The 25,489-nt window shown below is 45.7% G+C and overlaps 2 protein-coding genes across 3 annotated transcripts; one reads left to right on the top strand and one right to left on the bottom strand.

The window, feature by feature from the left end:
- Positions 1-926: 926 nt before the first annotated feature.
- On the bottom strand, positions 927-22,426 carry LOC134564402 (V-type proton ATPase subunit S1-like protein). 2 transcript variants are annotated; one of them, XM_063423233.1, is made up of 7 exons: positions 22,297-22,426; positions 10,044-10,084; positions 9,169-9,230; positions 7,415-7,656; positions 4,262-4,312; positions 3,159-3,402; positions 927-1,544 (listed from the first exon to the last, which is right to left on the bottom strand). In XM_063423233.1, exons 1-7 carry the CDS (start codon positions 22,332-22,334, stop codon positions 1,242-1,244), a joined length of 981 nt encoding a protein of 326 aa, XP_063279303.1. In that variant the 5' UTR covers positions 22,335-22,426; the 3' UTR covers positions 927-1,241. The 2 variants fall into 2 exon arrangements, with proteins under 2 accessions (XP_063279303.1, XP_063279304.1); XM_063423234.1 differs by lacking the exon at positions 22,297-22,426 and adding an exon at positions 15,022-15,307.
- RPS23 (ribosomal protein S23) lies at positions 21,943-23,843 on the top strand. The gene is made up of 4 exons (XM_063423235.1): positions 21,943-22,119; positions 22,377-22,536; positions 23,333-23,453; positions 23,650-23,843. Exons 1-4 carry the CDS (start codon positions 22,116-22,118, stop codon positions 23,794-23,796), a joined length of 432 nt encoding a protein of 143 aa, XP_063279305.1. The 5' UTR covers positions 21,943-22,115; the 3' UTR covers positions 23,797-23,843.
- Positions 23,844-25,489: the final 1,646 nt, after the last annotated feature.

The following is a 25,489-nucleotide window of genomic DNA, read 5'->3' as shown; positions in this document are numbered from 1 at the left end:
AACTGCCTTCCTAGATGAACTAATCTCTTAGGACTCCACATGTAGTCTGTGTGTCATCTGTACTAATAAACAGGATACATGTGGACATGTCTCAAGGTGTTTAAAGACCACTGCAGTACCATTTGCAAAGGCTACAAACAACTAATTAATTTTGTAATCTAAAATAAAAAGGCATTTGCTTGAAAATCTTGTTTTTACTGATCTTCTATCATGCTGGGGTTTCCTTTATTTGTAATATAAAAGCACTACAGTGCTAAGAACATCGCTGTGTTTTTACTAGCTAGATATCAGGGCCAAATTATGGCTAATTTGGAGTTCCCAAACTTTGCCTCTAACAGAGGAAAGGATGAGTGGGATGGTAGTATCCTCAACTCTCAGAAGCAACAGGGAAAATCATATCACACTATCCTTTTCACTGCTGGCAGCTTCCACCTCGCTATTTATGTACATTTTCCATCTGGCGATCTCCATTCAGGTAGAAGTCCTGAGAGAGCCTGATGAGATTTGGTAGAAAAGAAACTAACCTGGAATTACAGGATATAATGCTCATAATCCATCTCCTGGCACAGAGCTGAGACGGGGAGTTGAGGGTAAGCCTTTGCAAGCAGATGTCTGGTGTTTTCCCATTAGATCCTCAGGATAAACCTCCAGCTTAGACACAGAAAAGCACCAGGATGTTGCTGTCCTGCAGCCACTATTTCATCTACACAGTGGATAAAAACACACCTGATGTGGCCCTGAAGATTCCAGAATAGGAAAAGGAGTTTATGGGGGAAAAAAGGAAGGGATGTGACTTGGGAAATAAAAGGAAAACACATCCTGAGAATGAAACTGATGCGGTTTTGTCAGGACACAGAGCAAATATAAAATGAGGGAAAATCTTGCCTTCTGAAAGAATAGGCAAAGAGTTTGGTGGGGGGGTGGTGTTTAACCTTTATTTAATTTCAAAGTGTCCACTACATATTCTCTCTTCAAAACTTGGTAAGCTGGATGAAGAGCTATGCATTTTGGCTTTTTGCTACAGCAATAAATCCCACAACATGCATATCTCTTGCAATGGAATTTTTTTTTCTCACCTTCTTTCCCAAGGCATCTTTGAGATGATTATCAGTGAGTAACTAGCTAAATAATCTGTTACCTACTTTTCCTTTCATCAGCTGATAAAAAAATCTGCACAGACAACATACAACAGTGCCAGTAGAAGAAAACACCTCTTGTTTCACTGAGACAGATTCACACTGCTAAATATAGATTTTACCAAACTGTTGGTTCCTGAGTTCATAGGACTCATTTCCACTGTTTCTCAGTGGCTCCTTCTCATCTCCCATGTCACTGTCTTTCATCTGTGCAAAATAGGCAGGAGAAGCTTTGCATTCGTAGTGCCTGTCAAGAGACTTCAGGTGGATGAGCATGTGCAGAGCATAGGCCAGGACCAGCAGCAGAATCAGGGACATCACCAACCCCATCAGGATTGCTGGGGAGAAGAAGGATGCACAGTCTCTGGCATAGGCAAAATGTCCTTCTTGAACATTAAAACCTTGAATCTACAGAGAGAACAAGAGGGATCATGTTAAATAAAGTACTGGTGTTTCATTAATTTGCTCCTGGTGGCAGTAAAAATTTCTGATTTAACACCTGCACATTGCAAATCTGTGTCTCCCACTGATAGCTGGAGCTAATGCTCAGAGTTTATCCAGATCAGTCTTCTGAAACTGCCAGCTATTCTAATCCCCTGTGCTCTGCTGCCCAAAGGATTTGCAGCTGTGTTTCAAACAAAACCTTCCACGCTCACCCTTGATGGCCCAGTAATATTTAATTGCAAGCATGATACCTTTCCTGTTAATTGTGCATCTCCAGCATCACTGGCTGAGACTCTCCAGAGCCTCTGCTTCAGACTGCACAAACTTCAACATGACAAACCAGGAAATATTCTCAAGGGCCTGCCCTAGGACAAGATTTTTCTCACCAGTTCCACATGGGTGGCATGTGGCAGCAAACCAGCTAAACTACAGGAAGCTGTACCCAGCTATGGAAAACACCAACAAGTTTTACTTGTGGCTTCAGTTCTAATATGGATTTTAGCACCCTGGCATGCAGGGAATTGATTGCTCCGCTAAATCAGTCCATGGACATTTTTCACAGAGTGACAAAATGGGATCAGTTTTTTCCATTCCTTTTTCAGCTCCTCATGCCCTCTGAATCAGGTCTCTAAACGCAAGACACAATAGTCCTGCCATCTTAGGCTCCCTCATTGTCAAATGCAGAAGAATTGGCACTTCCAGAAGATTATTAATCTCATCCTAAAATAAGGACTTAAGATGGGTTAGAGGAATTATCCAGTGGCTTTAGAGGCAGGCTGGGGTAACTATAATCAGAGCACAAGGTTAAAATTCCTAGGCATTAAAAGCCAAGTGAGATGGATCCCATGCTTGTGTTGTGGTGCTGTTACTGGTGCCGAGTGTGAGCTCAGCTCAGGACGATGTAACTAACGACAGGGAATTAAATTCACTCACCACTAGAGGGGACACAAGCAGGAAAACTACAAAACACAGCCCTTAGTTTCCTTGGACAGGAAAAGTCTTAGTTTCTATTTCGTGCACCATGAGATGCCTTAGGACTTCAGCTTTTATATTTTTCATAGATTTGTAATCCTGCAATTCTTTGGTGTATAAACTCCATATACAGTGTCAGCTACCACTTTTCCATTTTGGTCAGACAGAACAATTCCCCTCTAGGCCACGGAATCAAGGACACCTCACTGTCTCAGGCCCTGAGAAACATAAACAATAGTGAGTTGTGGGGGAGCAAACTCCGGGTAAATGACCTCATTACCTGAAGCTGTAACTGGAACATTAACCCCCAACAGGCAAACAGACCAAACTTATAAAAGTGTGAAAACCTGTGACCCGTGGTCCATTTTGGCTGTGGTCCCTGGGGGAGCTTTGTCTGCCTGAAATGTACCTAAAGGCCCTTCAATAAATATAATCACTTTTTGCCTCTTAATTTTGTCTGGCCTCTGTTTTTAGGTAGTCCCAAAAAGGCATCACATGTAAGGAAGTGTGTAAAATGGAAGGTGACAGTCTTTCCTCAGAACAGAAAGGGAAAACATGCCCTCAATCTATCCATGGGATCCATCTGGCTGAAATCCATGGCATCACCTGGAAGTCGATGAAAGTGACCTCCCAGAGCTGGGAGAGGTCGTTTGCAGAGCTGGGGACGAGCAGAGCATCGTATCTCTGCAGGCTGCTGACATGCTCGCAATGGAAGGAGTAGGTGGCCGGCGCGTGGATCCCCGTGGCGTTGAACGTCGCCTGCACAGAGTGGTTGTACAGCAGCTGCAGCCTGTGCAAGCTGAACCAGTTCTGCACAGACAGCTGGTAGTAGCTGGTGGTTAACAAGAGCCTGGGAATGCCGTGTTGGAACAGAGATGAGTAAGAAAATGAGTCACACAATTGCAACTGTTAAATCCATGCACTGAACAACTTCATAAGACTCACTGGCATGACCAGTTTATATTAGGATGAGCTCTTGCTCCTTGCGTGGAGTCTGGAAAGGGAGGGATAACTTTCCACAGAGGATGGCAAAGCCCTGGAACAGCTGCCCAGGGAGGGCCTGGAGTGTCCCTCTCTGGAGACATCCCAACCCCAGCTGGACACGTTCCTGTGTCACTGCTCCAGGGGACCCTGCCTGGGCAGGGGGTTGGGCTGGGTGAGCTCCAGAGGTTCTTTCCAACCCCAAATACCCTGGGATTCTGCGATTTGAGATTTTTCGCTGTGGCAGCTGATGGAGTTTGGTTTCTCACACAAAGCAAAAAGAATATAAGGGGATTTTGCCTAATTACTGGGAAAAATATGAATGCAACACTGGTATTGTACCTCCACCCAGTGTATGAAAAGTCACTTATCAAGAAATGCTATTCTTTTCTATCATCAAGAAGCAAACATAAAGTGGGCCACAGTCTGATGCCCAGACTGTAGTAAATTACCAAGGTTTAGCTAAAATCTCAGACACAGGAGGATTCTACACAAAAGAGACAACCCAAACTTTTCCACAAGTAGAAAAGTCAATGTAGAAGAAAAAACACCTTAATAAAACAAGGCAGGTGACAGACAGACATGCTGAATGCAGGTCTTTCAGTTATACAAGAGCTTCTCTCACATTATTTTTGCTTAAACAAATTCTCTTTAATTCCCCAAGCAACTGCATAACAATGTATGTTAACATATTATTATCTGGTAAGGATTTTATTACATAAACTTACCTGATAACAAGTCCCTTTAGATTGCCAATGTCACCAAACTTCAGGGAAAGCCTAGGTCAAAAAGTAAGTAACATCAGGCTAGGAAAAAAAAAATCAGAAACGTTCAGAGGAAAAAAAGCAGCACAAAAGATTAAGCTCAGTTATACATGGAATTTTTTACTCAGTCTACCCTTAAAGTCAGTGGGAAAAAACCTGAAAGGATTAAATCTTCCTCCAGTGAAATATATTCCTTCACCTGTAAATTGGAATGAGGCCCAGACTACCTAGAAAGAATAGAAATTCGTGTTTGGCTTCCAACACAACTCAATCCCACTGCTTCCCACCTTAGCTGATAATTAGGCTCAGGAAATGTCTGTCTCCTCCTCAAGCCACGACATCTCTGTTATTAGAAAGTGTAAACAGACATCTTGTCCTCATCTTTTTAAATATCAGAGCATGAAAGAAAGCAGAGGTAAGAGTTCAGATTTCCACATTACTTCTTTACAGCCTCACAAATGCCCTGGCTGTGATGCACCTCTGCAATGCTCATCTGCAGCAGCCTTGGGCACCTGAAGTTCAATGAAGTGAAAGGCCCTATCAGGTCAGTTAATGCAATAATACATAACTAGGCTGAATATATTTTCCTCACTTAAAAGTAATATTTTGCCTCTTAAGACCTGCATGGAGATTCTCATTGTTCAAGTAAGACAAAAAACAAAACATAGTGAAAGCATGCAGGTTCTGAAATGCCTCCAAAATTAAAGTTGAAGAATACAAAAACAAAACAAAAGAAACAACAACAAATTAAAAACAAACAAACAAACAAAAAAGGCTAGCCCTACAATTTCACAGGTGATCTAGACTTCTTAGGTAACACCGGTCCCCTAAGACAGGACACTGAATCCAGACCCTGCCTTGTTTTATTATAAAGGGAAGTCAGAGACAGGTGAGGACTAGACACAGGCAAATGTGCCATTCAACTGAAAAAAAAGTGCAGCTTGGATTATTATATCTGATCCCATTCTCTGTGTTTTGAAATCCTTCATTTTGCCTTATTTTCTATTAGGTTAAAATACTTACTAATCAAACAAAGATTATTTTCAAATTGTAGGCCAGATGAGAGAGAGGAATATTTGTTATCACTTTTTTGTTTTTAACATAAGTTTTAATGTAAGTTCCATTCTCTACTTCTGCCTGTAAAAAAAAGTGCTGGATTAGTTCACATGCTGGTGATGTAATATTCAAACTGCCTTGTTGAATATTGTGAGGCTGGGATCTTTTTCAATTTCACATTTAGCTTTGTGGTAACCTCACCTAAATATCTGTGCACTTTGTGCTGTACAATCAGAAAGAGGCAACACCTATTTTTTCAGTGAAAAAATATTTAGATGTACAGACAAAATGTTGTATTGGAGATAACTGGCGGGTTTGGTCATGTTATTTTTATTGCTGTGTGTGTCATTACAGATTTAAGCTCCCTTTATGGGGTAGAATTAATGCTGATGTTCAATTAGGAATCCACCTCCTGATTTTTAGGCCTCCCAGAATGGAATCTGGTGCGAGCTATGAGAGGGAGAGAAGCAATCAGGCATTGCAAAGGAAATGAAAAAATACCACCGGACTTCCTAGAACAGCCAAGACGCTGGAGGATTTTGGATGCAGTGGGGTTCACGTTTAGCTGTCAGGATGAGAAGCATAAAAAGCAAACTTTTGCTGAATGCTTCTCACTCAGGGTGAGAAACACTAAGAAAAACTGCTAAATGCTGTTGATACTGAAAAAATTAATGACAGGCTAGTATGCAGAGCTCAGGTTTTCAGACATTCTTGTGCCGTATGCTAAGCTGCGATGAACTCACTCTTTGTCTCCAGAACCTCATGGGTCACAGCCTGGGATTTGAGATGACCATCCAAACACAGACCTGCACCCTGTGCAGCACTGCTGGTGATGCCTTAGGATTTTAGCTTTTATATTTTTCATTTATTTGTAATCCTGCAATTCTTTAGTGTATAACTCTATATGCCATATACAGTGTTTGCTACTGTTCTCCCATTTTGGTCAGACAGAACAATTCCCCTCTAGGCCTGGGAATCAAGGACACCTCACTGTCTCAGGCCCTGAGAAATGTAAACAAAAGTGAGTTGAGGGGGAACCAACTTGGGGTAAATGACCTCAATATCTGAACCTGTAATTGGAACATTAATCCCCAATATGCAAACGGACCAAACTTAACAAAAGTGTGAAAACCTGTGACCCGTGGTGCATTTTTGGGTGTAGCCCCTGGGGGGAGGGCTCTGTCTGCCTGAAATGTACCTGAAGGCGCTTCAATAAATAGTACAACTTTTTATTATCTTAATTTTGTCTGCGCTATGTTTTTAAGCATTAATGAAACACACCCCACAAAGGGATAATTAGTCAAGCACAGCACCTAAGCCCCCTATACAGCACAGGATCCCCTCTCCAACCCCACAAGCAGCTGTGTAAAATAGCTGCAGGTGAAACAGACCAACAGCTTCAGCCTCATAGGCACTAAGAGCAAAGCTGGCTGCCCAAGGAGGGACTACACCACTGCAACAACTGAATATATGTGTCCACAAAAAGCTGGGTTTAAACTATGTAAACTCTGCTGCCTGCAATGGCAGGACATCATCAGTAAAAGCCTGGGGCTCTGCAAGGGCTGTTCTCCTGATGCCTTGGAGTGGCTACCTAGAACAGAGGCTAGACAGAACTGAGAGAATAAAGTGGGTATTTATTGAAGGGCTTCCATAGGTCCACCTTGGGCAGTCAGAAGCCTCCCAGAGGCTACACTCAAGATGGATGATGGTCATGAGTTTTTCAGACAATTGTAAGTTTGGTCCATTTACAAATCAGGCATTAATCCTCCAATTACAGCTTCAGGTAATGAAGTGGTTTACCCCAGTTTGCTCCCTCCCAATTCACTTTTGTTTGTACTTCTCAGGGCCTGAGGCTGTGGGGTGTCCTTGGACTAGAGGCCTATAGGAATTGTTTTGTCTCACCAAAATGTGAAGACAGTTAACTAACATTTTACATGGAGCTTAGAGTAATGCACTAATGCAGTACAGGATTTGAAAAATACAAAAAGCTAAAATTTAAGGCATCCCTCCCAGAGTGATTATTCGGCCCCAGTTCCACCAGCAGAGCAGAATTCCCCTTACATGGCGCTGTCCTCGCTGCAGTTTGAGTCCCCAACGTCCACAGTGGCATGGACACCAAACGTCCTCTCTGTCAAATCCAGCTGGGTGTGGTTTTCAAGCCTGATCATGATCCTCTTGGCCCAGAACAGGATGCAGGGGGTGCCGTTGACGGTGACATTTAGGGGGCTGTAGTGGCTGTGGGGGAAAGGCCTCCAGGGTGCTCCTTCCCACTGTCCTCCCCTGCTCAAGTTGTACCTGACAACCTGAGGGACCATACAAAAGATTTCTATCAGAAGATGTGGTTTCAGGAGTTACCATCTCACCAGAATACACGAGCCAGCCCTGGACTGAGGAAGCAGTGGGATACCTGGCTGTATCCCCTCCCCACCACAGGGATAACACCTCACAGAATATCCAGCCCCAGCACAGAAGGTGCTCCCCCCAGCTGAAGACTCTCTAGAACACCTCTAAGAATTGCTCCAGTCCACTGTAAAGAATTCAGATTGTGCCAAGGACACAGCCCACCATGGTGGAAGCACACTGGGCAGCTGTCCCAGGGAAAAATGTCTGAGTTTACACTTACCTGCAGGCAGCTTAGCTCACCATGGTTTTAAATCAAGGAAATACCTGCTGCAGGATGGATCAAGTAGAGATCCCTGCTTTTACAAAATCAGCTGCAGCACTAAAACCCGGGGATTGCAGCTTCCATGTCATCTACAGACTCCAGAAAACTGCCATCCCTTATAAGCCAAATTTCATATCACAAAGACAATTTGGATGTCATGCAAGACAATTTGACTTAGTCCTCAGAAAGAATTAAAGAATTTAACTGCTATTCTCAGATTTCCCACTCAGATTTCCAGTCACTGTCTCTGTCCTATCCAAATAGGATAATACACACAATATCTGCATAACTGTTTTTAACATGTCATATGATTCTAAGTTCACATTAACACAGGAAAGGTTTTCTGAGTCCCAGTCATAAACAGCATCTCACCAGGCTCCCAAAAGGACACAGTTAAGCCCCAAGGTTTTGTCTTGGCTTAAAGAGAGATTTTTGTGTGTGCATCTGTGTGCGTGCTGTTTAGATTAGCAAATCGTAACTCTCAGCTCAAACCCTGAAAGATCCCTTTTGATACTTACATATGGCACAAGGATGTTTTAGGATTAAAATTAGTAAACACTGACAGCAACAAGCTGAAAGCAAGGCAAGATCATGGTCAGGAAATGTGCTGAGTGGTTATATGTGTATTTATATAAATGACAAGGCTGTCTCCTCAGAAGTCCACATGAGAGAGATTTATTCAACATGTTACTTACATTGGAATGCATCACTTTTGGTAAGCTTCTTTTGGTAAGGAAGCCTTTTATGCTCAGCTTTTTACAAGACCTACAGCCTGGTCTCAGAAAAAAACTCCCACTAAAAGTCTGAAGTTTTGTTTCAGCTCTTCCTTCAGTACAAACTGATATGAGAACAAGACTGGTCACAGCAGTCAAATCCCACTGTACAGAATATGGATACAAGGATTTTGTCCTTCCAGAAAGATCCTGTGCTCAAACCTATGGCCAGTCAGCAACAGCACCTGAGGTGTCACCTCAGTCCTCAGGAACACAGAACATATTTGTACAAGTGCTGAGGCAGAACTGTATCATAATATTTTAGATGGTTTTGTTGGCTGTATCTTGTAAACAAAGTAAAACCAATTTAATTTAGCAATGTAAGTTGGAAGATGTGCTGTGAAAAGACTTCACAGACCCAGTCCTCCAGACATTACCTGGCCAACTGCCACTTGATTGACATTAAACTTTGGCTTCACATGACCATTGTAACGATGACCTGCAAAAGGAGTTATTTCCTTATTAGCATACTATAAACATCCATTTATAAACACATATATAAAAACACACATTTATAAACTCATTCACATTCTTATACGCACAGTAGTTATCTCTGTAAAAATGTGTATGTCAGAATTACTGATTTTACCTTGGAAAATACTTGACTTGCAGCAAATACTGCCTTTGCTGCATGTACTTTCTAATTTACCTTTGTTGTTTCCCAAAGTTCCTCTTGTTTTCATTGGACACCTTGTCACCCTCACTAGGAGGAATTCCAGTGACCCAAAATTATAGGATTTAGTCTATATCTGTATTTATTCATCTCAAACACAAAAAAATATGGTTTTTTCTTCATACAGCAAATTTATCAAAGGGTTTGTGCTGAATTGCCTGGCAAAAGTGTGGTTACTGTGCTGGGAACTTTTTCCCTGCACTGTCAGGGACAGGAAGATGTGACAAATGCCCTGACATCCCAACTCCTCCTTGCCAGGAGGGTGAAGTTTCACAAGCACAGATCATTTCATGGGCACTCTCACAGCTCTGTCTTCAAACATTTAACTCTGTTTTCATTTGGTTAAAAAAAGGTGAAGGCTTTTTCCTTCCACATTTTCACTGCGTCTCGGAGTTGGACAGTAAATTATTATTTTAACAGGCAAACCCTCTAAAGGGTATTTTTAAGAGGGTTATGCTTTAACAAAACATGTGACCGGAGAGTCTCCAATGCCAAGAGAAGCAACATCTGTGAATGAAATCTTCTACAGCCACATAACCAGAACCAGCAGCCAGGGATTCAGCCCACTGAAAGCCTTACCATTTCTCTGGAGAGAATCCTGATCTGAAAATTCATGTGAACTAGGAGAGAGGAGAAAAGTATTTATTGCGCAGCACCTGAATTCAAACTCTGCAGCAAGTTTAGTGGGGAAAGCTCCTGTTGCTGCTTCACTCCACAAAACATTCCAAAGCTAACTCAAGTCCTTGGCTGGTGAAGGCCACAGGAACAAGACAAATTATCCCAAAGCTGATGTAGCCTGGCTAAAAATGTCTCATTTTCAGAGATCACTCAGCTGGACCAGCCCTGACAGGCACTCTCATGTCCCTACCACACTGACAAAAGGCTTCATTACCCCTCTAGTCCCATCCCATGGGATGTCAGTTTTGGGTTGGGGACAGAGCCAGTTCCAGTGCACAAGCAAGGGAACCAAGGAGAGCTCAGCACCACCCTCGTTCCCCAGGGATCAGAAGGAACACGTTGGATTTGGAGCAAAAGCAGAGGCTTGGGATGCCTTAGGCACAGATTTACATCATGTGAAGACAGCTCTTGGATGGTTCTAGGCAAAAACAAATCCCATGGAAGTCACTGCAAGGTAGGGCTCAGGTGAAGCACATCTCCAGTGACAACAGGCTCGTGCAGTTTTCAGCATTTGATTTTCTTCTTAGGCATAGGTCTTCAGCTGGTGTCAGAATAGGCAGCTTTCCTGAGCTAGAGACTCAAGCCCAGTGGATTCACAAACACCAACAAACATCTAAAGATCTAAGTCCAAGAAACCAGGACTCACTCAGGACCAGACTCCTCTCCATGAGTCCACTAACACTTTCCACATTACAGCAGCTTCCTTGGGACCTGCATCCCCTTTCAGTGGATCAATTTGCTCCTGTGATGGCCTCTGTCCCCTTCCCAAGACTACCATCAGAATTCCCACTCTCCCAGCTGAGCACCAACCCACAGACCCTGCACATCCTGCCCTGCTTGTGCCCCTTGGTGCCCTTCAGACCTACCCCACCTTCCACTGCACATGGAAATACACTTCCATCTTCTTCCCTTGCCCCATTGCTTACCATCTTTCCAAAACATCACAGCAGAAAAATTTATGGAAATATTTACACTAAGGCTAGCACATAAATATTAGGAATTAGAGCAGTTTTTAGTGTTTATGTGGAAATTTCACCATAGGTTGTTGGAATTACAAAATCTGGGCTTAGCACTCCTGGGGAGTGCTTGGACAACAGGGTGAACCCTTCCCTGGTGGGTTCTGGGCAGGGGGATCTATGTGACCCATTGGCACACACAAGAGTGATCCCAACCTAATTTCCAACACAGCATCCTCAAGGGTAGACAAATACATGTCCAAGCAGCAGTTGGGCAGCCTAGAGCTCACCCTGCTTGCTGCCAGGCTGAAAAAAACTTTATAAAGATCTTACATTCAGAAAAGTTCAACCCTCTTCAAATTTTATCTGGCAGTTTTATTTACATCTGGAGAGGCCAACCTTGTTGTCAGTTGCAGCTCTGAAACCCTAGTGGCTTCAATAAGCACTTCCAGAGTGGGTCCTCCTTCTCCCACTGCTTTTTGGGTATCAAGGTTAGTGCTGGCCTGGGGTCTCCAGGGGGCCTGAGGCTGCTCATGCTAACAGTAAACAGTCTTCAGAGATGGGTGGAAACATTCAGATTTTGACACACAGGTAACAAAAGCTGTGGCTACAATGGACCAAAATTTCTTTCTCGCTTAAACAAAACCCTCTCTCCAGCTGTTTTACAGCTAGGAATGTGAGTCTTGTAATTTGATGCAGCTTTTTTTATCTTTCCCAATCTTTCCTCATGACAGAAGCCTTTAGGCTGAAAAAGGCATTTTGGGGAGGGGCATTTTTATCGGTGATGATTGCTACAAAACCAGGCCATGCCAAAAAGACATGAATGTACATTATTTAGCTGTTCTGACTTCAGTTATACTTAGTTGCAGATAGATAGATAGATAGATAGATATGCTTAGTTATACTTTTAGCTCCTCTCCATATGCATAATTAAGCACTATATGCATATATGCATAATTAAGCACTCACAGCTATTTATTCCAGCTTGGAAATCACCATGCTATAGCAGCTGGACTAAGATATTAGGGCTGGGAGAGGAATGGTGTAAAATTGTGCAATTAATTCCATTCCCTGAGAGGTTTTTATGCTGTTTATGGAAGAGGAAAGGTTAATCCTGTTTTTGTGACTGTCCATTATGAAAAATGAATCCTGGCTCCTCCACACCCCATTCAGGCGCAGCCACTCTGGAAGAGATGTCACATCTCTGCTTTCAGCATGAAGACACTCAGAGAAGAATGTGCACAGCTGATGAAATATTCATGTTTTCATAAGGAATGCAGAGCAGAGAGTAACCCGGGAGCCACCACGGCCCGTGAACACGCTCAGCCCCGTCCAGGCACGTGAGGGAGGTGCCTCCAGCCAGGCCCTCCTGCTAATTACTCTGTTAATTAGCAGTGCTGGCTGGCTGCTCTCCTCCTGCAGAAGGCATGCAGTGCCATCAAGAAGGGAAATCCATCACCCCAGGTCACCGTAGCACATCCAGGCTGTCGCTGGCACACAGGGACGATCCCATCTCGGTTTTGGGGCAGGCACAAGTGGACGTCGGTGTTATCAGCTCTATCACCTGCCTCTGACACTCAGCCCTGAGGTGGCACCAGGGTGTGATCCATGGGCTGTCCATGGCCACCCTGATGCCAAAACAGCAGCTTTTCCACCCAAAAGGTGAGCTGGGCAATCCACAGGCACCAGCGTCGTTTCATCCTCAGCTAGAGCATGTGCCATGGAACCATAAGTATCAAAAGCGAGAAAAGGGAAAATAGCTATACACTAAAATATATGTATTCACTTTTGATTATAAAAATGGGAATTACATGTATAGGAGAAAAGGAACTAGACAGCACTAGAGCATTCTCCAGAGCAAGTAATTTCTACCACATTGAGTTAGAGACCCTTTTATCAGCCTCTCTTAGCCTGAAATTTCAAATTAATTTGATCACAAGTGGTGTATGTTTTGACGAGCCATATTTTTTTTTTCTTACCAGTTGGTAAACAGCTCTCCCAGATCCACCCAGGCACGTATGTTGTATGTTGAATTTTCCAAACAACGCATGTTAGGAACCCACGTGAAATTGGATTAGCCCTAATACAAAGCACTGGAAGGACTAATCACTATGTAAAACCCAATTAAATAAGATTATAAGTATTAAGAAGTGTAAATTTCCTCTTATCAGATGACATTATCCATTTATATAAGATAACTGGGTCTGGTTTGTCTGCAAAAGTTGATAAACACTCCAGATCTTGAGGTGTTCCACGTAAACAGCATTTTCTCCACTCAAATAACCACATGAATAATCCTGGCACTCAGCAGAGGCTGAGTGTGGAGGCTACAGGCAGTTTTCATGCCATGTCCACACTTCTGCTCTTCATATCACTGCTCTGATAAACTGCACGAGATGGGAAAATGCACTCTACATCCACAGAAACAGTATTTCTGTATTTCCATTACTTCAGAGTCATCTCCCTAAGACTGATAATCTCCAGCTGCAGAATTCCTCACTGCCTGCTGAACTGGTTACAGCTAATTTATAAGACAGTCAATTGGAAAATAACATGTGACCTCTCAAATGCACTAAAAATAAAATTATGAAAGCTGAGGAGCACCTGGGGACAATGCACTGCTTGTAGTCCTAGAGACACTCAAGGAATTTCAGTTCAGGAAGTTATTAATGCTATAAATGTGTTCGTTTGGAGAGACCAGATTCAAGGAAAGAGCTGGTTCCTTCTCAGAAACACAAAAAACACCAATGACTTTTAAATGTCTGTATGTAAGTTCTATCAATAAGAAATACCTACAAACCCCACAACTCTTCTCATTTTTTTAATGTGTGATTTGACACAGGGAGACAGATTTCCATAAATATTTTACAAAGCACTGATTACTGGGGCTGATTTGCAATTTAATGGGTGTCCAACAAGGTCTGGATCAGAACAAGGTGATACTCAAGCTTCCATTTTTAACACATAAAGAGAAACTGAGCTCCTAGAACTTCTAGCAAATTAACACTGGAGGCACAATCCCACTCCTAATGATGCAAAATTCCAATTTAATTCACTGGCATCAAGATCATTACTTCATCTGTCAATAATTATTGCAATGAAGTTCAGCTAATACTCCACTGCTTGCTCTCTGTCAGATTTTGGGTTGATTGAAAAAAAAAAAAATTATACTAAGAAGAGCAGTAAGAAATCTGAGAACTGGCAGAGGAGAGCAGCAAGTAAGCTATTTAATGAAAACATATTGTAGTATTTATCAGTAACTGACTACCAGATCTCTTAATACAAGCTTAAGCAAATCACCACATGTCCCTCTTGACTCAAATGCACAGATTTCACTGACAGCTGAGACCACCAGCACGTTTGCTCTGTGTGTTTTTGGTGACTTTGGGCATCATTCAACTCATACAGCTCAGGCTGTTTTCACTTTCCTAATGTTTGGCTCTACATAGTCCCCTCTTCCCCCTGCTCACTGTGTTTCATTAAACAGCACTACTAATAATAAACCCAAATCTCTAGTAATTTTGTAAGTTTAATATTCACTTGCAATACTGGATTCCCGTTTCAAATATTCTCGTGCAGAATATTTTCGTGCCAGTGTTTCCTGGAGTAGTTTTCACACCCTTGCTGTTATACTATTTATATCTGCCTTTTCCCAGGGCTCAGGGAAAGTCAGTGTGGGAGTCATTAAAACGTAATGAAACGTAGGGCGGATGCACAGAAAACACCCGATTTTTAACGACGTTCACAAAAATGTTTAAAGTTACATCTCTTAAGGCACCGCCTGCCTCAAAACAATTAATTTCTGCATTAGCCCGGGGTGCTTCCAAACCTGGAAAGGAAACCACAGCCACCTCTCGCATCCTGAACGCGGCACGACAGCGTTCAAAACCTGCGCTCACCCAGCTCCGCCACCGGGTACCGACCTGTTCCCCGCGGGGCTTTTCTCCTCGCACCCGCCGAACCCGGCGCACGCCGCCAGCAGCAGGAGCCGCAGGACAGCGCTCCCGTCCATGGGCACGCCAGGAGCCCTCCACGCCCGGTACATCGGCGCCGAGCCCCGGGGGCGGGACGGCAGCGGGGGCGGCTGCTGAGGGCGAAGCCCCCGCCCCATCTCCGCCCCATCCCCACTGCATCCCCGCTCCATCCCCGCCTCATCCCCGCTCCATCCCCACTGCGTCCCTGCTCCATCCCTGCTCCATCCTCGCTCCTTCCCCGCCCCATCCCCGCTCTTTACCTGCTCCACCTCCGCTCCTTCCCCGCCTCATCCCCGCTCCTTTCCCGTCCAATCCCGGCTCCATCCCCGCTCTTTCCTCGCTCCAGCCCCACCCACACCGCTCTCCCTGTGGCCCTCGCACCTCCCAGATACCTCCTGAAGCAATGATCATTCGGTCTGGGGAAACTGTACCCAGGTGAGAGCTGCTTGCTAAGGGAGGAAAAGGAACAGGATCAGAGGGGCTCTAAAATCGCACTGAGGTTCACTTCTCACCTGTACTTAACCTAACCTTAAAGGGAGGTGAGGGTCATGTTTACAAGCAGTTCTGGAATTTCTCCCTCTGTTCACAGAAAGCATTGCGTGTATTCTGAAGTCTTATAATACCTTATGTCATCTATATATTATATAGATGACATAGAGAGAGAGAGAGAGAGAGATAGGCAGATAGATAGATAGATAGATAGATAGATAGATAGATAGATAGATAGATAGACAGATAGATAGATAGATGTTAAATATCTCAACTTAAACTGATGTGAAAGCAAGACGTTGCAAGCTTTGGAGCCAAATATTTGGAAGCAGTTACCTTTCTTCAGCACTAATTCAGCTTGTGTGTCCAGCTTTCTGGATTAATTGTTTTGGTACTTGGAATTCTAAAATTACTGAGTGGTTTGGATTGGAAGGGATCTTAAAGCCCATCCAGCCCTACCACAGGCAGGGGCACCTTCCACTATTCCAGGTTGCTCCAAGCCCCAGTGTCCAACCTGACCTAGGATGTTGCCATGGATCCAGGGGTAGCCACAGCTTCTCCAGGCACCCTGTGCCAGGGCCTCCCGATCCTGACAGCTGACAATTCCCAGTATCCCATCCATCCCTGCCCTTTGGCAGTGGGAAGCTCTAGGCCAGGCCACAGCTGTGAAACACTGTTTGTGTTTCGGGGCTGCCAGATCAAGACACCAAAGCCCCCACACATCACAGGTACTACAGGGGGTTGGCTCTGGGTCATCCTCAAGAGATGTGTGGGTCAGACACACTGGTACTCCTAAGAATCATGGAGTCATAAAATGGTTTGGGCTAGAAGGGACCTTAGAGATCATCTAGTTCCAAAACCCTTAAATATCGGGCAGGACGCAGCCATACACCAATCTGCAGGCATCAGACACCCAGTCCTGTCCGGCTACCTGCTGATGGCACCATCAGTGAAGCTTCACTTTGCTGATTAGGAACTCCTGCCTGTTGCATTCCAGATATTAGAGAAGGACTGGGGCTTCGGCACGGTAATCATTAAAAAGGATTTGCCATCTTAATTCATTTCTCCTTCTGGGATGCAGAGGGTATCCGTTGATCTGAGAAATCCCCCAACAGCTTGTCTTCAGTCGAGTGGCTTCTATCCAATTTAAGAAGGAGTAAAGATACTTATGTGAGAATCCCAGATTGAAAAATGAGATGGGGGAACATAGGATTAAGTAAAAACCACTTGAAGATAACCCCTAAATTTTCTGAGAAGCACCAGCAATGCTTAATGCTAAAGTTAGAGCAATTACACCAGAACGGACGCATGGCTCAGTTAAAAAATTTAAGCGTCCCTGGAAAGGGACAGAAGCGTCACACACTTTTCTAGACACTGTGAGGTCACCAATGTCACTGTTCAATGCCTCAGCACTCCTGGCTCCTAAATAAATGGAGGGAAAGGCACAGAGAGGCTTTCTGGTGGTGCCTTGAAATTTGATCCACATGCACCATTTCCCAAGCATTTCTCATCCACTTGGGAGTAAAAGCTAAGAAATAAAAACTCTGAAATACAAACCAATAGTGCCTAAAAGAAGAAAATGTGTGTCCTTTGAGGACAGAGAAAGTGAAAGAAAGCATAACACATGGCAGGCCACAGGTAAAGTCAGCACAAGCTGAACTTTAAATGATGCTGTGGGACAACTGAATGCACCTTTAGCTGCATTTCCAGTCCCTGTGTTCCCATTTATCCGTTTATCAATACCTGCTTTCTTGGACCACCATTTCACAGAAAAAAATATTGCCAATTTGATCCAAAAAAAAATGAAAGGCTTGCAGACAACCCACAAAACACCTAACACCAAACTGCCAGAATAGGTTAAACCAAAATAAATCAGTGAAAATATCCTGACTATCTCACTATATATTAATGCTAGGGGTACTGATAGTAAATCACTAGTCAGCAATCAACTGAAAGATTGGTGATGCAAACAGCAAGAATAAAATACCTATTGTCCTTTCCTCACCCCTTGACTCTTGCTGATAATAACAACAATTCAACATTTCCTAAAAATGCTCTTTTTATGAGGTTCAAGCATAAACAAATACACTTGGTTCCTGAAAAGAAATTAGATCCTCATTCTGGTGAAGAATGATAACAAAATCAGCATCTCTGAATTACTGGGCTTTGTAAGAAATCCTGAATAGAGCCTTGCATGCAGCAGTTCTGACAAAGGTGGGGTTAGGGGAGCTCTTGCAATTCCTTTTTTGAATTGCTGTTGTACTTTTTTCTGGTTTATGCTGAAATCAACCAGGAAAAGCTTCGTCCTTGAACTCTTTGTGGCCACAAAGGCCACAGATGAACCACTTGTCAATTCCCAAAGTCAATGGGAAGTCAGCAGAATCCCAGAATCACTGAGATTGGAAAACCCTCCCAGCCCATCAAATCCAAGCTGTGATCCTCACCTTGTCCCCAGCCCAGAGCACTGAGTGCCACCTCTAGGCCTTCCTTGGACACCTCCAGGGATGGGGACTCCAAACCTCCCTGGGCAGGCCCTGCCAAGGCCTGACCACCCTTTCCATGGGGAAATTCCTGCTGGTTTCCAGCCTCAGCCTCCCCTGGCCCAGCCTGAGGCCGTTACCTATTGTCCTGCTGTTTGCAGCCTGCAAGATGGGCTATACTAGGCTGAAAGTGTCCAGTATTCCAAGTAAAAGGGTTAAAACTTCTGTTTATCATCTTTTCCCCCCCTCTCATTCGGGGATGAGGTGTTGATTGTGGTTCTCCCAATGCAGAACTCCTCTGATGAGGATCAGGCAGCAAGGTGACACTTGTCTGTTCCCCATCTCCCACCAAGGCAGCCCAGACATTCCCACCCCCAGAAAAGAGGCACTACAACTCTTATTGTACTTGAAACAATGCTTTTTTTTTTTTTTTTTTTCCTTTTTTCCTTAAATCTACCTCACATGAAAGGTAATTATATTCAGTTCAAGTCAGTGCAAAGGCCCACAGTTCTGTCAGGGCTGTGAAGCAGTCAGAGAGTGACAGGTTAGACGTGACACCCTGCCCGCCCCCAGTGTGTCACCGCCGTGCAGCCACCCTCTGTCACACAGTGACCAGAAGGACACTCACAGAGACCCTGGGATGACAGCTGTGCTGCAGCAATTGTGCACAGGCTGGGTTTGCATGTCACAAAGATGGATAATTTATCCCTGTGGCTGCATCTCCTCGGGCACACACAGCATAAATCATTTCCAACTGTTTGCATCACCTCCCAGTGCCATATCAGGTCACCACAAAGCTTCCTAAATCATCCCAAGTGTGAGATGTCAGTCACTTTACAGGTACCAAGCACATCACCTTTTAAATCCAATATATCATTGTTGCTCTGATTCACAGTCTGTTGACAATGCTATGGAAGTATGGACAGAAAATTAGCCCTGAAATATACAAAAAATCTTGTCTCAGTGGCAACGCAATCCTCCCTCTAGGAAACTAACCAGGCCAAAAAGCCCTTCTGCATCCTTCTGGGACAGGATGCAAAAGTTAATCCTTTTACAACTCTTTTCTGCTTCCCTGGGAGGGTGGGGAGGCCCTGGCACAGGGTGCCCGGAGGAGCTGTGGCTGCCCCGGGATCCCTGGAAATGCTGAAGGCCAGGCTGGACACTGGGCTTGGAACAGCCTGGGACAGTGGAAGGTGTCCCTGACCATGGCAGGAGTGGCACTGAATGGGCTTTAGGATTCCATCCAACTCAAAATAGTCTGGGATTCCAGGATTACTTTTTTCGGTCCTGCATCCCCAAAGGATCCCATCTCTGAGAAATCCCCATGCAGACTCCAGGCCTTCCTCCATCTTCAGGGAAGGGTTGGGGGGGAAACTACCCCAAAATAAACCCCACAGAAATCCCCGCGTGTGTCACAGCCCAGCTGTCCTTGGTTGTGCAGCGCTGCGGGACACCCGGCATCAGAGATCAGATTATACCAGGAGTTTCAGGATAAGTGGTGGGATTTTGGGTGGATTTGTCTGCTTGGCCAACCGAGACATTTAATTTTAGAAGCGCTTATCTGGCAGCGCTCTCCAAAGAGAACAGCTGCCCACAGTGCCCTGAGGGCTGGGCCCAGGAGGGGAGTTCTGCAAAGATGATGGACTCTCAGACTCTCTGCAGGTCCCAGAACCACAGAATGGTTTGGGTTGGACACTGATGGTCACCTTGCTCCAACCCCCTGCCCTGGGATACCTTCCAGGGACACACCTTGAGGCCACCTGTGCCCGCACACCTCTCACTCATTAACCTTAACTGACTTTATTCTTATTTGTTGTCTCAATTAAATCAGACACATGTTTTTAACTATTATTACTGCCTTTATTTCAGTTATTAAACTGTTCTTATCTGAACCCATTTTCAGTACAATTCCCCTCCAGGAGAGCGACAGAAATGAGGAAGAGGCTGTGTGGTGTTTAGCTGCAGTCTGAGGTTAAAACATGACATATTGAATTTAAAAAAAAAAAAAAACCAAAAATAAAAAACCACAAACAAACCAACAAAAACCCCCAACAGCACTAATTTTGAAGACTGGTGAAAAGAAGAAGATCTGTCTTAACAGAAGTGTCCCAAAGTCCTGGTGCAGTTTAAAAAGAAAAAGCAAACCCCATAGTAGCTTCATGGAAAACCACCTCTTTCCCAGATCTTGATCTCTTAATGAATATTTGTCCAATAAATGCCAGTTTGGTATGGTATATTTAAGTTATATTCACCAATTGACTTCCTAGTCAACTTTTAAGTATTCCTAGTATTCCCAACTTTGTAAAGAAAAGCTGCAGTATTTTCACAAAGACAAAATGGTTTTGAAATTACCAAACAACAACTGCATTCCAACATTGGGACTGCATCTTCAATAGATGTCTTTTATAACAGTAACGTTTTCTCTTCAAAGTGTTGATGGGGTTTAAGGCTTTGTTTGGGATTGCTTGGGGTTTCTTTTGCAGGGTTAGGTTGGGTTTTTTATAATATTTAAAAAATTTATTAGTTATTCTATAAAGATTGAATGTAAAACCAGCCCCACGTAAACACACAAAATATATATTTTCCACTTAAGCCATGAGCACAGGCTGTGTTAAAAAAGATGTGTTTATGTGTAATTACTGCCTCTTCAGAGTCATTCCCAAAAGGGAAGGAAACGTTCATGATTTGGATGGATGCAGTCTGGCAGTGTGGACTGAAGCAGCTTTCAATAATCAGAAATACAAGCTTGTCCATGTTAAAGGACTTTGCTCAGTACAGATCTGCTCTGGGGCAGTGCAGAAATTAAAGTCACAATGTCCCTGGATCCGTGAAAGTGTCTCAGGCCAGCCTGGACGGGGATTGAAGCAACCTGGGACAGTGGAAAGTGTCCCTGCCCATGGCAGGGGTGGCATTGGATGGGATTCAAGGTCCCTCCCAATTCAAACCATTCCATGAAAAGCTGCAATTAAGAATCACAGAGCCATTGAGGTTGGCAAAGACCCATAAAAGCAGTCAGTCCGACCACCTCCCAGTAAGGCCAAGGCCAATCCCACCCACGTCCCCAACATCGCTTTTGAATCCCCTCAGGGATGGGGACCCTACCCCTGTCCTGGGCAGCCGTGCCAGGGCCAGACAGCCTTTTCCGGGAAGGAATTATCCCAATATCCAACCTGAACCTCTCCTGCTGCAGCTTTAGGCCATTTTCTCTCTGTTGCTTCTTCCCTGGGGGAAGAGCTAAATCTCACCTCAGTACAGGCTCATTCCAGGCAGAAATCCTAATTCAAGCCCCACCAGGCCCTTGCCCAGCCCAAACACTCTGCAGGACTTGAACCCACGACCTCTGTGGAAGGCCTCTGTGGAAATAAGGGCCCACACAAGAATCCCAAAACCTGCGGGTTTACGTGTCACCAACAACAATCAAGCGATCATCCATGGGCAGTTCTGCACACCAGTGATAACCAGGAGTTCCTGCGTGGGCTGGGCAGTGGGGTGGTCACCAGGCAGAGCCGCCCGGACACCGGCTCCAACCTGCGCATCCCCTGCGGCCAGGCGAGGCTGCAAAGCGTGGGGCACGCGTGTGCACGTGCACTACGACGTGTGATCAGTAATCAGTGCGTGTAGAAGGCTTTTGGGAAACAGGTGTAAAGTCTGTGGAATGTAAAAGCACACTCGTGTAACAAATTGTATATAATCTATGAAAGTGAGTACCTCGGTGTGGGTGACAAGAGAGGCATGCCCACGCACGCGGCGCGGTAACAAATCAATGCCGGTTTTTATGTTTAGCTTTGGTTCCAAAATTTTCTGCGAGGCCAGAACGAACCTGAGACCCCGGGACACGAACCCGGCATCACCGGGACTCGAACCCACCGCCACGAGAGAGGGGGTCCTGACTGCACCGCCCTGCCGCCACCGAACCAGAGGCCTCTCTCCTCGCCGGGCGGCCCCTCGCGGTGCCGGTCGGTATTTGGGTCAGGCGCGGCGCGGGCAGCCCCTGTGGGTCCTGTCGGGCGCGGCTATAGGCGGTGGGAGCGGCCTTTCCGCCTCCCTTTCTCGCTCGGCAGCCGTGGAGAGAGGATGGGTGAGCTTCGCGCCGGGCCGGGGCCGGGAGTGACGCCGGGGCTGGGACCGGGGCTGGGGCCGCGGGATCGCCGGCGGTGCCCGCGGCACTCCGCAGGCCCCGCCGGCCCCCCTGCAGCCGGCTCTGTGCGGTGCGGGTAGCGCTGCAGGCCGTGAGGCCGCGTCCGCCATTACCTACCGCATGCTCGCCATGGCCTCACGCCGTCTTCCCCTCATGGCTCCTTCCCCTCCTCACGCCGGCCTTGTCTCGTCCTGCAGGGAAGTGCCGAGGCCTCCGCACCGCTCGGAAGCTGCGCAGCCACCGCCGGGACCAGAAGTGGCACGACAAGCAGTACAAGAAGGCGCACCTGGGCACGGCGCTGAAGGCCAACCCCTTCGGGGGCGCTTCCCACGCCAAGGGCATCGTCCTGGAGAAAGTGTGGGTGCTCCTCCCGCTTAGAATGGGTGTCCCAGGGATGCAGCTCCCACGAAGGATGGAGGAAAATAGGGATTCGGGGTCTTTTTTTTCCCTATTCCAGGAATTACAGAAAAAAAACTTCTTCTAAAAACGGGGAGAAATAGATTTTGGGAAAAAAATAGTTTAAAGAAAAGGGAGTTGGCACAAATTACCGCCAAATAGGAAACTTGTGGGGTTTTGGTTTTGGGATTTGGTGGGTGTTCTTTTTGTTTTTGGTTTTTTTTTCCAAAATGGGGGATAACGGGATTCTAGGCAAGAATTGAAGAAATAAATTTCTCGAAAACATAGGGAACTTCAGTTAAAAATGAGGGAAAAGGCAAAATTCTTTTGTGCATAGGAGAAAATCAGGATTTTGGGCTCAAATGGAAAGAAAATTGTATTCGTGTGTCATAGCCTATTTCTGCCCTTTTTTCCCTCTTTAAATTATAAGTTTCATTGGGATGCTGCAAAGGCTCTGGTTTTGAAGCACTTTATGATTTTGGTTGTTTTGGGGTTCTTCTTAGAATTCTACTGAATTAGTCTGAGCTAATTTTGTTCGTTTAGCATAGGAAGTGGTATTTTATTGATTTCATGGATAAATCTAGATTAATACGTAATATTAGTTGAATGTTAATTCAGTACTTCTAAGCAGCTCACAGGTGTTGAAATACAGATACAATTTATACTGAAGACAAGGTAAAAAAAGTTAATTTTGTGTGAATGAATGCCCTTCCTGGTCCACCACACTGATTTCTTTGCTGGTTGGTTTCCCTTGCAGGGGGGTAGAAGCCAAGCAGCCCAACTCTGCCATCAGGAAGTGTGTCAGGGTCCAGCTCATTAAGAATGGCAAAAAAATCACAGCTTTTGTCCCCAACGATGGCTGCCTGAACTTCATTGAGGTAATTGCCAGAAGCCCAAAACCTTGTGAAGAAAAGGTGTGAGTAGTGCTGATCCAGTGTGTCCGTGGGTTGGGTTTCCTGGGTTTTGGTCAGACCCCCTGTGTGTTCCCAGCCTGTGCTGGGGCAGGGCGGGTGCAGACCCCATGGGAGGTGGTGGATGCTGGATTTGGTGCTCACACCCTTGTCCCTGTCGCAGGAGAACGACGAGGTGCTGGTGGCCGGGTTCGGGCGCAAGGGCCACGCCGTGGGCGACATCCCGGGCGTGCGCTTCAAGGTGGTCAAGGTGGCCAACGTGTCCCTGCTGGCCCTCTACAAGGGCAAGAAGGAGAGACCCAGGTCGTAAATCCTCACCAGCCTGACAAGAACACCAATAAAATCTTTGGTTTAAAAGGAGTCTTGTGCTTCTTATTCGGGGAAGGAGGAGATCACAAAAATCTTCCTATAGAAACTGAAATTTCTCCCTAGATCTGGCCCAAGAAAAAGCCCAAACCCTAATGTTCCTTTGGGACTACTAATCAGGAATCAAACTGTCCCTCAGGAGAGGAGAAACTGCATGAGTTTTAATGCATAATTGTGAAAAAAATCTTTCCTCACATCAAAAAATGGACACTGGAAGTGCTGGGAATTGTGTTTGTGGCAGCACTTTTTGTCTCAGCTAGCTGTGAGCAGGGTTACAAAATGCACTGGGTTTGGGCCCTGAAGGGGTGATTTGACCATCTACGCAACGCAGGGAGTTTCACCTGTGTTGAGTTACAGATTTACTGGTTATTTTGGGGAAGGCTGCCCAATTTGAAGGCACCTGTTGTAGTACACTAGCGCTGTGCACTGACTTGGGTGTCTCTGAATTTTTACCTGCTCAGCCAGATAAAATGTAGTTCTGGAGTTTCTTAATGCAGTAAAACCTCACAATATTTATTTGGCTGAAGTCAGAGTGAACAGTTCCCTTGTTACAACTGGAGTTGGCCCTTGTGGTGAGGGAAAGGCTCTGATTCAAATAATTATTTTGTTTATATAGGGGTTCATGTGAAAATTCAATAATTTATATGTAAATAGAGAACTAATCTAATAATTCTTAGAGAATCTCTCCTGAGGTATGTGTAGTCAAACTCCTGGGGGAGGCAGAAGGGGACTGTCCCCCCTGGCGGTTCTGAATCCTTAAATTCCAGAGGAGGAAGATGCAGCCGCGCTGTCGTGAGGCCGTATCGCCACCAGATGTCGCGTCAGGAGCGGGGAGGGGGACAGCTGAAACGGAAATGCTCGAGCCAAGAATGTGAGTGGGGTCTGACAAAGGAAACGGGGAAATTCGGGCAAGCGAGGGCTCCGGAGAGACAGGAGAGCAGCCCCGGGCTGGATGCAGGCTGGGGCTGAGCAGATGGAGCAGCCCTGGAGGAGCCCTGGGGGTGCTGTGGGGCAGAGCTGGGACCCCAAACCCCTGTGCTGGGCTGAGCCCCAGCGTGGGCAGCAGGGCAGGGGGGATTCTGCCCCTCTGCCCCCTCAGCTGAGACCCCACTGCAGAGCTGCCCCAGCCCCGGGGCCCAGCACAGGAAGGAGCTGGAGCTGCTGGAGCCAGGCCAGAGGAGGCTCCAGGATGAGCAGAGGGACGGAGCAGCTCTGCTGGCAGGAAAGGCTGGCACGGCTGGCATTGTTCAGCCTGCACAGGAGAAGCTTTGGGCTGACCTCACTGTGGCCCTGCAGTGCCTGAAGGAGCTGCAGCAAGGATGGAGAGAGACAATTGACAAGGGCTGGAGGGACAGGACACAGGGAATGGCTTCCCACTGCCAGAGGGCAGGGCTGGATGGGATCTTGGGAAGGAATTGTTCCCTGGGAGGGTGGGGAGGCCCTGGCACAGGGTGCCCAGAGGAGCTGTGGCTGTCCCTGGATCCCTGGCAGTGTCCAAGGCCAGGCTGGACACTGGGGCTTGGAGCAGCCTGGGACAGGGGGAGGTGTCCCTGCCATGGCAGGGTGTGGGAATGGACGGACTCTTAGTCCCTTCCCATCCAGCCATCATGTGATTCTGTGATTGTGCCAGTGCCCAG

This window comes from Prinia subflava, chromosome Z, assembly GCF_021018805.1.
Source record: "Prinia subflava isolate CZ2003 ecotype Zambia chromosome Z, Cam_Psub_1.2, whole genome shotgun sequence".
Lineage (NCBI taxonomy): Eukaryota > Metazoa > Chordata > Aves > Passeriformes > Cisticolidae > Prinia > Prinia subflava.
This window is presented reverse-complemented; position numbering and strand designations above follow the sequence as displayed.

Bases quoted from the DNA above. Each gene is read 5' to 3' on its own strand.
- LOC134564402 (XM_063423234.1), bottom strand. From the start codon at position 15,242: ATGGAGCGGGGATGCAGTGGGGATGGGGCGGAGATGGGGCGGGGGCTT. The intron at 4,313-7,414 runs GTAAGGGGAATT...TTTTTGACCTAG, and splicing joins TGCAGCGAGGACAGCGCCAT to GCTTTCCCTGAAGTTTGGTG. The intron at 3,403-4,261 runs GTAAGTTTATGT...CGGCATTCCCAG, and splicing joins CTAAAGGGACTTGTTATCAG to GCTCTTGTTAACCACCAGCT.
- RPS23 (XM_063423235.1), top strand. The intron at 22,537-23,332 runs GTGGGTGCTCCT...TTTCCCTTGCAG, and splicing joins GGCATCGTCCTGGAGAAAGT to GGGGGTAGAAGCCAAGCAGC. The intron at 23,454-23,649 runs GTAATTGCCAGA...TCCCTGTCGCAG, and splicing joins GCTGCCTGAACTTCATTGAG to GAGAACGACGAGGTGCTGGT.